Source organism: Aulonocara sp. 'chitande type north' Nkhata Bay, linkage group LG4, assembly GCF_057382095.1.
Source record: "Aulonocara sp. 'chitande type north' Nkhata Bay isolate Kocher_YH1m ecotype deep benthic linkage group LG4, A_spYH_male_GT1.1, whole genome shotgun sequence".
Lineage (NCBI taxonomy): Eukaryota > Metazoa > Chordata > Actinopteri > Cichliformes > Cichlidae > Aulonocara > Aulonocara sp. 'chitande type north' Nkhata Bay.
Window position 1 is genome coordinate 32,414,385 of NC_141347.1, and position 13,379 is coordinate 32,427,763.

General features: G+C 39.1%; 1 protein-coding gene across 1 annotated transcript; it reads left to right on the forward strand.

The window, feature by feature from the left end:
* Nucleotides 1-165: 165 nt before the first annotated feature.
* On the forward strand, nt 166-11,229 carry limd2 (LIM domain containing 2). Its single transcript, XM_086289963.1, has 4 exons — nt 166-358; nt 7,916-7,960; nt 8,166-8,302; nt 8,401-11,229. The coding sequence occupies exons 1-4, from the start codon at nt 356-358 to the stop codon at nt 8,558-8,560; spliced, it is 345 nt and encodes a 114-aa protein (XP_086146089.1). The 5' UTR covers nt 166-355; the 3' UTR covers nt 8,561-11,229.
* The last annotated feature ends 2,150 nt before the right edge of the window (nt 11,230-13,379 follow it).

A 13,379-nucleotide genomic window follows, 5' to 3' on the forward strand; every position in this document is an offset into this window, starting at 1 on the left:
ATTATTATCGTTGTTCCTTTAAAACATGTAGATTACGATTAAAATATATTTAACCTTTATTTAAAAACTTTCTGTTCGAGCCTTAGTTGTGATTTGTCCGATAACCTGCGAATGTGTCAGAACAGATGAGAACCAATAGCGTGCGACCTTCTGCCGGAGGAAAAAAAAACACGTTCCGTTGAAAACCCGAAACGAGAAGCGAAGAGGAGGCAGAAATTCGCCGGCGTTGGGGTTACTGTTTCCGAAAAAAATCTTGCCTTAACCCAAAAGTGAATGAGAGGGAAGGTATCTGCCTCCAGCTACTGAGCAAGCAGACTTCGTGTTATCAGCCAGTGTATCGCAGACAAGAAGCCAGATGGTGAGTGTGTATTTTTTTTTGTCTGTTGCACCGTGTGTGTGTCTGCAGCCTCCCCTCCCTCCGCCGCGCGCCCCTCTTCTTCTTTTAATTTTTTTTGTGAGAAGATGTGAGGTGGTAATGTCTTTCCACCCGGGAACGGTTAGCTGTGTAGAAACTGATTTGTTATGTAAACCACTGCGTGAATTGCTGGGGCAGGAGGAGAGAATCAGCTCTGAAAAATTTCCACAGAATTTAAATGCCCGCCGCCGCAGCCGCCGTGTTCCTCAGAAATGCTAACAGTGTGCCGCTTCTTGTCTGCTCGTTAGCTAGCTCGATGGCTAATTACTATAATCTAACCATAGTATCTAAATATACTATTGGTGCGTTATTACAAATCACTCTTGCTTATTATTAAGTCTACGACTTATTAATTTTCGTTCCTTTTTATCGGCCTACTTATACATGCGTTTAAATCAGCTGAATATTATGTGGCGTGTATTTATGTTTTTGTTTTGCTTGAGCTGCACTAGCCATAGCAGATTGTCATTACTTGCACCTGATATTTCTGTAGCAATTACACCAAACCATGGACGAGCATTCAAGAAACCTGGGAAAGAAAAGCACGCAAAAAAGTATAAAGATGCGTGTTGTATTCCACTCACTGGGCATACTTTGCAGCCAGCTGGCTTCATACATGATCATAACATAAATGTTGACTAGCAGCATCCATCCAGGCATTCCTGCATCCCTATGAAATAACTGTGTTCATTGAGGGATAAGCAATTATCCAGGTTTGAATACAATGGATATACAATGAATATAATGGTCCTCTTTGACTTTGCCCTGCAGCATACAAAGTCGCCTTCCAAATGTATAAGTGACTGGGTTTTCAGCTTTATTTGCACTTACTGTAGTGGTTTGTATTGTCAAACCATTATGTGCGGTGTGGTAAAACCACATTTCATCCATCCAAAGCACCACAGCTTTAGAAATCTGTAATTATGGCCCTGGCATATGGCGAGAAGGCTTAAGTAAGTATACCGTCATTCTCTGATTTCCTACTATCATCAGTGTACTGTCTGAGTGTAATTTCAGTTGGAGTAGACTGCACAGATTGACACCCTGTTCTGCTGCCTGAACTACGTCAGTATCCTGCTGGATTTGGGAGCCTGTTGTTGCAGTTTGACTCACTTGTTTGCCCAGACAGTAAATAAATAAAGCAGCTTTCAGCAAACCCCATTTTCCAAAGCTGCAATGAGGACTACTAAAAATTGTATTTAGTTTGTCCATATGCTGTTCTGTCAAACAATTACCATTAACGGCACAAAAACCTAATTTGTTGGGCATGTCAGAAGTGCCATATGTTGGATGGAAGGGGGGGGTTGCCTGCTGTCAGATGTGCAGAGGAGTATTAAATGGGTCGCCAGCAGGTCCATGGCATAGAGCTGCAGGAAAAAGTGGCACATAGTTACACTGGGTGCATACCTGTGCCTTTATATCCCCCTCTATCAATCATTTACTGAAAATAAGAAATATAGCCAGGAGGTATGTGTAAGCAGGCAGGCTCAGGCTTGGAAGGATGTTGAAACAATTTCACAGTTGATTTAATGCTTTTAACTGATTATATATATATATAGTGTGTGTGTGTGTGTGTGTGTGTGTGTGTTTTTTATTGTTGCATGGGAACATCACTTCTTTGCAAGCCAAATCAGCTGTGTAGAGACGAATCAGTATTTTTCAATCATTGGGCAAATCACTGATTGCCAGTTGAGCACACAAATATACCTGACCTAGTAAAAGGAAAAAAATACACGTCTCTTTCGTTTCCTGTGGGTATGTGCAGTCTCGCAGTCTGTAAACCTGCATAAAGACTCATTCCAGGAAGTCTTAGTACGTTACTTTCTCTTTGATTTATTTAATTTTCCTGAGAAGTTTCATGTCATTCTCTTGTAAATCAGATCACAGACAGATGTGTGGTGCTGGTAATAAAGGTTTGGCTGCTCTACTCGTACAGCAACAATCCGGACCATTGCCAGCAACTGCTCCAGTTGAAGATAAGAAACTTCAACATGATTATAGTCTTTTCTCCATTCTTTTTATACAGTCCGGTCTCCCCAGCCACCCCCACTGCCATTTAAAGCTCTGCGTGTCTCTTCTTTATACCAGTATTTTTCAGTCTGGACTGAAACCATTAACTCACATTACGTTTTGTCTCTGAGGTTGTCAGCACTGGTCCAACGTCTAAAGTCCTCACGGAAAATAGTTTTGAAGTACTCCAGTTCCTCACAGCATCATAAGTCAACAGAGAACATCTAAGATATCTCATGTCTGTGGGGGTCTGCAGACAATCACCTCACAAATGATTACTTTTGAACTTGAGAAGTAACTACTGAAGGCACTTTATTGAGCAACACTTAATTTCTGTTCCTTGCCCTCCATTGCCACTGTGATGGAAATTTTGCTGTGATTGCAAAGCAGATATTTGCATGGGGCCATTTTTTTGTAGACGGGATGAGACATGTTACGGTGAATTCCATTCAAGGAGAAGAAGTTGATTGTGAAATGGTCTCTCTTCTGAAGTCCCCGATAACATCAGATCATGTCTTGAACTTGCATCAGTTTCTGTTCTACCTCCAGCAAGGTTGCTGAAAGCAGTGGCATTTTGCTACATCAAGTCAACACAGACTCCGGGTCTCTAAAACATTTTTTTTATAAGCTGGTTTTACTTCTTTCAGTTTTAAAAAGAAACCATAAACATACCACCTGCTGCTGAATACCAGCACCGACAGTAGTGCTACTGGAATTTGGTCTCTTCAGCAAAGGTAGCCCTGCAGTGCAACTTATAAGTTACTATATGTTTCTTGCTTTTAACTGCAAGTGATAAGTCAGTAACACTTTCTCCTTTTGAAATGGCAAACTACTTCTCAGAAATGATACATGCAAATGATATTAAAATGTTGTGGTTTTTGTACTACTGAAAGACTTTTCCTACTTCTTAAATTAACAGAACAGCAAAACCAAAAAGAAAATAGAGATCAGAAATGGTTGGGATTGACTTGTTATTCATCAAAAAGTTAATGCACAGCATATTTGCCACAACTTTTCTGGTTGCAGCTTTCTTGTATGACGATCTTTTAATTTTCACAGTTAAATGCCAAGATAATGAAACAATGAATGATAGACTGAATCAGAAAAGCACTAAAAAGATGTTATCTTCTAGTCTCACAGTTCACCCCTAAAGTTCATGTCGTCTCTCATTAACATAGGTTTCACGAACTTCTTTGTCAATCTTAGACAGGAAGTGAAAAAACCTATGAGACGTGGACATGTGATAAATGGTCTATACTGTCGAACACAGAAAATGCCTCGTCATTTTCTTCTTTTATACAGGAAGTTCAAAAGAAGAAGAGAAGTAGTGGTCAAGCAAATACCAAAACTTGGCTCAGACATGATTACTCTGCAGACTGTTGAGGCAAACCTCTATCTGTGCTCTGGCGAACAAGACCATGTCATTCTTCTTTTAGCTGCTCCCCAGCCAGTAGCCATGTTCAAATATTTCTGCATCACAGATTTTTTTTTAATTTTTTCCTTTCTCTGGCATGTTGTCCACATAGCTTGCTTTGTCTCTTCACGTTAAGCGTTATCGAATCTCTTCAGCAGGTTTTGTAGTTGTTGGATCATTTCCGTAGCTTGCACATCCATATTACGTACAGTTAGATATTTTCTGTAAAATAAATATTCAAGTTCTAGGTTTATGTTGTAAGTACTGGTCTGGAAAATTATTGTTTTTATTCGTGAAACCGTTAGGCTGCTGATAAACAAGCTCATTAACACTGTTGTGTGATGTGTTAATGACGACGAGGTACATTGTTCGGTTTTTTGACTCTGCTTTCCAAATTATTAAACAATGATCTTGTTTCTAAAAATAAGAAAGTAAGCAAGAGAGAGAAAGAGAGAGAGAGACTGGGAACCTTATTTGACAAATGACATTTGTTACATAGCTTCCCTCCATTCCCTTGTAGGGGCCTGCTGCAGCACTCTGTGTTTTAAGTGATAATCAAGTGTGAGGTGGTGGCATTTGCCTTCTTGTGTTCTGTCCATCAGCACTACAATAGAAAAAAATGTGTGTCAATTTTGAACTTCACTAGTATGTTGAACTTTCACCCCCATAATACTCTTTTAGAGTTTTTGTAGCTAGTTAAAGGTCTGCGATTTACATCAGCAGACAGCTCTTGTATACATTTCAAAGATTTAGAGATCGAGGGCCTTGGGTTGTAGTTTTGGTGCTTGTTTAACGTCAACATCAGTGAAGACTGTATATGCTTTATTGCTTAATACTTCCTATAATTCCTAAATGGCATCTCCACATACTCTCCCTATTACGTCTCCTCTTGATTTTGACAGAATAAGAACAGACCTGAGGGCCATTTGACTCCCTGGTCAAACACATCCATGGCCTCAAAAGGAGAGTAGGATTTTGGGACCTTGGTATTTTAAGTCAAAGGATTGAAATCATACTTCAACATGGAGATCAGGATGCACAGTTGCTTACTGCTGCTAAAAGCTCTGTAGGAAAGATACTGTAGCTAAGAATATAAATAGGGAAAATGGCTAACATGCCTCTGCCATACTGTAACAAAAACTACCCTGTAGCACCAGTACTAGCAAGCGATGGTGCTACGGGGTTGATGTGTAGCTTCTTATTTACTATACAAGTGTAATAGAGGTATTTAACCTTCAATCTAAGTCAACAAAAGTGAACAAAACCTCCTAGGTGGTTGCAGCATGAATACAAATGCACACAAGCATACGTGCATGTGAGATTAAAGCAATGTGAGGGCTGAATGTGAGGAATGATGCTGTGAGCTAAGAGTAGAAGCTCTTTTCCAAGAAGATTTGAAAACTTGAGTGAAAGTGCTCTTTGTTTGGTAAGATAACCACGCTCCAGCTGGCTCTCGCTCCTCATACACTGGTATGCTGAACTGCCCCACAGTTAAAACAGTGTTACTCATTGCAGGCCTAATTAATCACTCCACAAAACTTTATTTATGTTTAGATCAATTTTTATCTTTAAAATTTTTTATTGCGATTTATTCATACAGCACAAAGTTGCCGTTTACAGTCAATTATTAGTAAGAAAGTTGGTTAGGTACATAGTGATTATACTCCTTGTTGGGACTATGTAAGACAGAGGAAGCCAGATGTGTCAAAACAACTTCCTGCCACATTCAAGCTGTTTGATGGCAACTGAGACCCATATAAGGTAAAAGAAGACAAGATGGCACAAGCTAATCTCAAGTCTTCCTGCATGTTTGTGTACGTGTTTTTGGAATGACTACCCAGGCCTAACATAGAAACTCATGCTGCTGGGTTATTTTTACCAAAGAGAAAACAAAACATTAGCTAGTCTTTGCTTTTGCTTTGATCACTTTACCCTTTTTACATTTATTTCATGATTTCATTTGCACAACTTCCTTATCAGCCTTTACAGCCTTCTACTGATGTAAATATCCCCTGCAAAAAAACTTACAAATATTACAAAATCAAATTTGAGTTTCTGTAGTGTTCAGTCATTTGAGAAGATCAGATGCATGCTAGTTTCTCAGTTGTATTGCAGCAACAGGAAGTGGTCTATCATGCGTTTTGCTAGATAACCAGAAAAGTGTGAGCTGTCTGCTAGCGAGCAGCAGCAGCAGCATAATGACTGAGTTCAAGATGAATGGGGGATAACGGGGAGACGTCCAACTGTTGGGATGTGATTACATCTACAGGAAGCGGCATGGCCCCACTGTTAATGAACCAATCGTTTCAAAGTATGTCATCCGGATGTCATAAGTACAGACAACACCCTTGCTGTTCTCCCTTTGAGGGTGCATTAAAGGCAGCCCTGTTCAAAAACAATATGCTAATTAATACAGCAACAGTTTACACTGTTAATCAAGTAGAACCTCTCTAATCATTAAACTAACACGTGATGTACAATCCAGGAAGTGTGATTTAATAATCCATACATTGTGAAGCCACATTTGTCAATAAAGTTTTGCAAAACTTTATCATTTATGATTGTAGCCAGAAATACTTGCTATTTGCTTAGCTGTGGCCTTGCTGCACTTCAATGAGCAGGAGTTCTGTGACGACGTGAATTGTGTGTTTAATGCAGACCAAACATTAGCCTGACTTTGACAGTAATATAAATGAGAAAATAAATAATATTTTTTTACATATAACACATGGTGCCAATATAAGTTATGTCTAGCTAAATTGGATTTTATGGGGCAATGGGACCAGTTGCTGTGATCTGTAAGACTTAATTTGCTCTACTGTTCAAAACAAACTTCTGTCTACCAAGAAAGCACCTGGATCGCTCACTCCTATACATAGTACAGGGATCTAGTTTTTCAGGCATGTCAAGCACATTGCAATGCTATTTATCACTGGTTTGTTGCTTAACTTCTGCTCTTGACTCGTGTCAGCAGTTCAAGAGCGATTCATGCTCTAATGTGTCTTAACTCTTTGTTTGTTATTTTGTTTTCAAAGCTGTAATAAACCTGCAAAAAAAAAACAGCAATCAGCATTTGTCTCTGATGCTAAAGAGCTTTGAAGTTTATAGCAGTCTCTGAACCACCATAACCTCACCCCAAGGTCCAGCTCCAGCCAGATTGCCTTATATAATAGGGTTTTAGCAAAGTCTGCAGTGGACTTTCCCCTACCTCAACAGCGACTTCCCTTCTTCTGCACACTAAGTTTTCTTGAAAAACTTGTTTTGAATGTTTTTCTGTTTATTATCTGCTTCATCTACCTGTTAGTTCTGCTTAAAGATGTGATCATGTTCATTGCTTCAGGAAACCTACTGCAGTACTACTGTCACTTCCTCCAGCAAGTTTTTCATCTTTCTTAACCGTCTTCATGTCTGAGAAGTGTCTCTTTTGCTTATAAAACTGAACGAAACTGCAGTTACATGACAAAAACTTTAAACACCCGTAGTGTGCAGAAAACTGTGCTGACTTGTGTTGTATGGCAGCCAGAGAATTAAAGAGTAAATTTATGAATGTGCATGATTGTAGGGTTGAGTCAAACAAAATGGTTCATTACATGAACTGATTACAGATTGCAAAGTTGAGTCATTTTTAAGATAAAGACTGGCAGCAGCACATCAGTTTTATTACTTCAGTGAGAGCTCTTCTACCTTTTGTAATAGTCCATGCCATTATCCCTTAAGATTTCTTAACTGAACGACTGAGTCTGAGTTGTTCTGCTATGTTGAGGGCTGATCCATGCAGAGCAACGCACAGCTCAAGTCACATGACTAAACAGAAGGCACCTGATCCTCTCCCAGGGGTGTAAAGAGACAGATGGAGTGAATAGAAAGAGATCAGATTGACACTATTAAAACACGGGCAAAGGTAAAAAGAGGACAGTGAAAATACCCTTTAGTATGATTTTTGTGACGCCTGTAATTTTATCGGACAGTGTTACCTAATATTTCTAATGCGTATATAGCACACACACACACGTTATGCATTATACATATTTGAATCATTTATTTAATTGTTAAATGTGTTTTTTGTGCTCACGCAGGACACCGGAAACACCACGGAAGAAAAATCCGTTCAACGATCCAAGGTAAACATATATGTATTTGTCTTATCCCAAGTTCACAGCTCTGTGTTCACCTGCATGTGATACTTATGCCCAACTTCACTTTCATCAGCATTTGATCTTAGGAGAGAGCATTTAGTGTCTAGCTTTCATCTTGCTAAAGCTAAAAGGCTGTATTGGGAACATTATGTGCATGCCTGGTAGTAAAGCAGTATATTTGTGTGCTCAGTCCTTCAGCTTCAACACCCAGAAGGAAGTGTGTACATCATGTTTGAAGACAGTCTACCCAATGGAGAAACTGGTTGCAAACAACCTTGTCTTCCATTCAGCATGTTTCTGCTGCAGGCACTGCAATGCCAAACTCAGGTGATTATATATAGTATACTGGTTTTTTGTTTTTTTGTTTTTTTTCTCCTGACCACTGTGATCGGCATGTAACTCTTTGATTCCTCCATTTCTGGCAGCCTTGGCAGTTTTGCATCTCTTCAAGGTGAATTTTACTGCAAACCCCACTTCAAACAACTGTTCAAGAGCAAAGGAAACTATGACGAGGGTTTTGGACGCGAGCAGCACAAACAGCTCTGGGCCGCTAAGGAGACAAATACTATAACAAAGACGCCATAATCATGTCTGCCTTTGTCCTGTCGCAGACCTGCCTCTTCTTTTCCCTCCTCCTAACACCTCCAATGCATCACGATGAACACATGCCTCATAAGCTGGGGCACTGTTAAATCACCCACGCACTCACTCGCTTTTTAAATGCCATCAAAACAAATACATGCACAGACATCTTGAAAATTACTGGGCAGTCATGATATATACCACTTACCGTAATTTTGAGTATAATTTGATGATAACTCTTAATTTCCTAATTGTATTTTCCAATTTCCTGTTTGAAATTGGTAGTTGATTGTGACCAAAAGCCTTCTCTGGTGTGGAGAGTGGAATAGTGAAGATTTTTTTTTTTCTCTCTTTTTATTTTGTTTTAATTAATTGCACCCTTTTACTTTTAGAAATAAGTAAACTGTATGCTCAGGCAAGCATATCTAAGGGGTTAAAGAGCATCACGTTTTGCGTTAGGGCATACACTCAGGTCAGTTTTAACCCATGGGTTTAAAAGAAGACTTATCAGATTTTATTACTCATTGTAAAAACACACATCAAATTAAAAAAAACGATCCTCTGTATTATGACAATGCTGTCAGACAGGTTTGTCAGGTTTCATATATTTGAGGAACAAACAGGGTACAATGTACTGTAAAATAACCGTGCACGTTAGCAACAACTCACCTCTTGTGTTTATATTTTAGCTTTCGTTAGTCTTATTATTGCTCACTTCATCACACGGTTCTTCATTATTTTAATGAGTCTTGCATGTTGGCATGACTGGGTCCTGATAGCCTTATCTTATGACTGTATTGATCGTTTGTGGTGTGAGTGTTACTTTCATTTGTTTCTCTTGCATAGCGATGATCTTTTTAACATTTTTAGACCCACTTGAGTTTAGATTTGATTGATGTCATGGCATAAGTTGATCTCTGAGCTTTTTATGGTTACGATTTTAATGAATTTTTCAGATTGTGCTTTGTATACTGTCTGTATACTAGCTGTAGTTTGTGATTAGTAAACATTCCCCTCTGTGCTGTACCCTTGTCTTGCACATATATCTACACACGATCACCAGACAAAAGGTTAATTATGGCAGGGAAGCTGAGCTTTAGTATGTAAACATCCCTCCATCTGTCCTATGAAACATTTTAAGAGGAACTGTAAACACCTGGATAAATTGATTATTGCATGTATGCTATAAATGAGGATGTTGATGGACAGAGCTTAGGTCTCACAGTGTGTTGCTTCATAATTTCATGCTTGTCAGCTTGTTGTTGTCTTGTGATGAAGTTTTAAAAGCTGTATTATAGCGACATAAACATCCAGTCACTCTGTCTTGAACCCCTGAGTCCTTTTTCAGTTAATGCCTTCTGGTTCTCCTGTCTTATTTGCTAAATGCAACTGGACCTATTTCTTAATATAAATGTTACAATAGATGGATGGATAGTTTGTCACATATATGGGCACCCTGATGTGTGGCTGCATGCAAAAGCCAGTGCAGAGCACCCCCTGCTGGGGAAAGTGTGACAATAGCGTCTCACATGAGAGGATAAAACGATAACTTGCCCATGATTTGAGTATAGCCTTTATTTTCAAGTTTTTGAGTTGGATCAGCAGCTTCTTTTGATCTTATTTAGTTTTAACATGTAAGAACAATTAATTCAATGTAGATTTCCATGGTTTTATTTCATTCTGTACAAAGGATAACTCCAAAGCCATCAAATCATCACATTTTAGAAAATGTCTGAGTACCGCTGACACTTGAATGGCACAAAGTACTTTCTGTGACTGAGGGTTTACTGTTAATTTGAGCTTGCTGTGCAGAATAGGAAGCAAAACAGATGGATTTTTTTTTTTTTTTTAAAGAGAAGCCTTAGAAAACAAAGAGCTGACCTTATTGCTTTTTCAAAACACCTTTGAGTGCACAGATCTTTACAACAATCTTGTGATCATGCCTTTTTAAAAACAGATCTGGTTATTGTAGAGTCCAACTCTTTAACATAGGATTACTTCACTCAACCAGCAGCCATTTTTCCCCACCTAACCATCTTTATTCACATGTACAAAAGTTCTAATTCTACTGTGTGTGTGAACATGTATGTTTTCTTTATGTCATTTTAAAACGGCCCTCTGGATCCCAGAGAATGCTTTAAAAATCAAGAGAATTGTATCTGAAAATGCTGTGTTTGTCACTCTCTGTTAGCAGTTCGCCAAGGTACAACTGCAAAATCTGTGAATTGCAATGTCCAAGTCTAATAGAGCAGACAAGGTACACTTTACACTGGTGCCACAAGGCTCAGGTGAATGATTGCAGTGTGACGTTTTATTGTTAAATCTGTGAATCATTTCATTTCTGTGCTACACTTGATGTGGAATTCCTTTTTTATTGCCGTTGTCATAAAGACATTTTAAACGTATGCATCTTTGAAAGTGTGTTCTATATTACAGACATGACCTGTGGATTGAGGTGGCCTTACAGCAAAAGGATGCTTGGACTGTATGCAGTCTTTCTCCTCTCTTCCTCCTCCTCTCTCTTGCTTAGTTGTAGTATGGTACATTTTAAAATGTGAGCGCCCTCTTTCTACGCCAATATACACAATCATTTGTGCATATTTTTTTTTTTTTTTTTTTTTTTTTTATACATGCTTTTGGAAAAAAATAAATAAATAAAATGCTGGTGTTGATTTAACACACTGAGTTTTACATTGTCTTTATTTGTGGTGAAATACTTAGATCTAATAAAGTTTAGCTGTAATGGAAGTAATCCAAAAGGTAATTGGCTACATTTAAGTACAACTTTGAAGTACTTGATACACTATACTTGTATTCTAATACACTGCAGTGAAAAATACTGCCCATCTTACTCTGCAATATTTATATTTATATTACAGCTTTTTTGTCATATTTTGTAATATATTTTGTTTTTGAATGCGGTTTAGTTAGTTGCTGTTCTTACTGGAGTAACTTTGACCACAAAATATTATCTGGAATTAACAAAGTATTATGAATATAGAACTGTCACGGCTGCAAAGCCAGTGCGTTAAAGGAACGGACCCAAAATCAGAGACAGGAGAAAACAAACTAAGTTTAACAAAAAGCGAGCAGTTTATTTGGCTGAAAAACATGAATACAAAATCCAAAGCAAAACTAACAGTAGCGAAAACAAAACTGGAAAGACCAGGGGTGTCGAACTCCAGGCCTCGAGGGCCGGTGTCCTGCAGGTTTTAGATCTCACCCTGGGTCATCACACCTGAGTTCATTACCAGGGTGAGATCATTTAGCCGTTTAAATCAGCTGTGTTGGATCAAGGACACCGGCCCTCGAGGCCTGGAGTTCGACACCTGTGGACTAGACTAACAGCTATGAGCAGGAGCATGAGAGAAGGTATAGGACCAAAAAAAAAAGTGAACTTGAAACATGAACATGCTCTGAACAGAATCATGGAAACCACTTGAAACCTGATGTGGAGAAAGGAAAACAGACAACCTGACAAAGACTGAATGAAAACTCACAGACTAAATACACAGAAGAGGTGATCAGGGGAAGTGGAAACACATGGGAAAACAGCTGACTGGAATGAACATAATGACAAAACACATTGAACATGGAAACACCCGACTCTTCAAAATAAAACAGGAAACATTGAGAGACGTAGACAACACAAGCTTGGCAATATGGAACACACAAACATAAAACATATGATAGACTAGGGAGACACGGAACACCAGAAGAGACATAAGAATGGATAAGGGAGATGGCATAACTAAAGGTAAAACACTGAGGCCAAGATAGAAAAAAATGATAAATAACTCTAAATATGTTTTATATTTTAGATTCCTGAAAGTAGCCACCCTTTGCTTTGTTGACAGCACAGCAAACCCTTGGCCTCTCAATGAGCTTCATGGTGTAGTCACCTGAAATGGTTTTCACTTCACAGGTGGGCCTTGTCAGGGTTTATTTGTGGAATTTCTTGCCTTCTTAATGGGGTTGGGATCATCAGTTGTGTTGTGCAGAAGTCAGGTTAATACACAGCTGACAGCTCTATTTGACAACTGTTAGAATTCATATTATGGCAAGAACCAATCAGCTAAGTAAAGAGAAGCGATAGTCCATCATTACTCTAAGAACTGAAGGTCAATCACTCTGGAAAATTGGTAAAACTTTGAATGTGTCCCCAAGTCCAGTGGCAAAAACCATCAAGCACTACGATGAAACTGATTCACATGAGGACCAGCCCAGGAAAGGAAGACTAAGAGTCATCTCTGCTGCTGAGAATAAATTCATCCGAGTCACCAGCCTCAGAAATCACAAGTTAACAGCACCTCAGATTACAGACCAGATAAATGCCACACAGAGTTCCAGCAGCAGACAGATCTCTCCATCAACTGTTTAGAGGAGACCGTGCAAATCAGGGCTTTATGGTCACTTAGCTGCTAAGAAACCACTACTAAGGAAAATCGACAAACAAAGAGATTTGTTTGGGCCAAGAAAGACAAGGAATGGACATTAGACCAGTGGAAATCTGTGCTTTGGTCTGATGAGTCTAAATTTGAGATCTTTGGTTCCACCCACAGTGTCTTTGTGCAACGCAGAAAAGGTGAACGGATGGTCTCTACATGCATGGTCCCCACTGTGAAGGCAATATGATGGTGTGGGGGGACTTTGCTGGTAACACTGTTGGGGATCTATTCAAAATTGAAGACACACTGAACCAGCATGGCTACCACAGCATCTTGCAGCGACATGCCATCCCATCCGGTTTGCATTTAGTTAGTTATTTTTCAACAGGAAAATGACCCCAAACACACCTCCAGGTCGGTAAGGGCTATTTGAC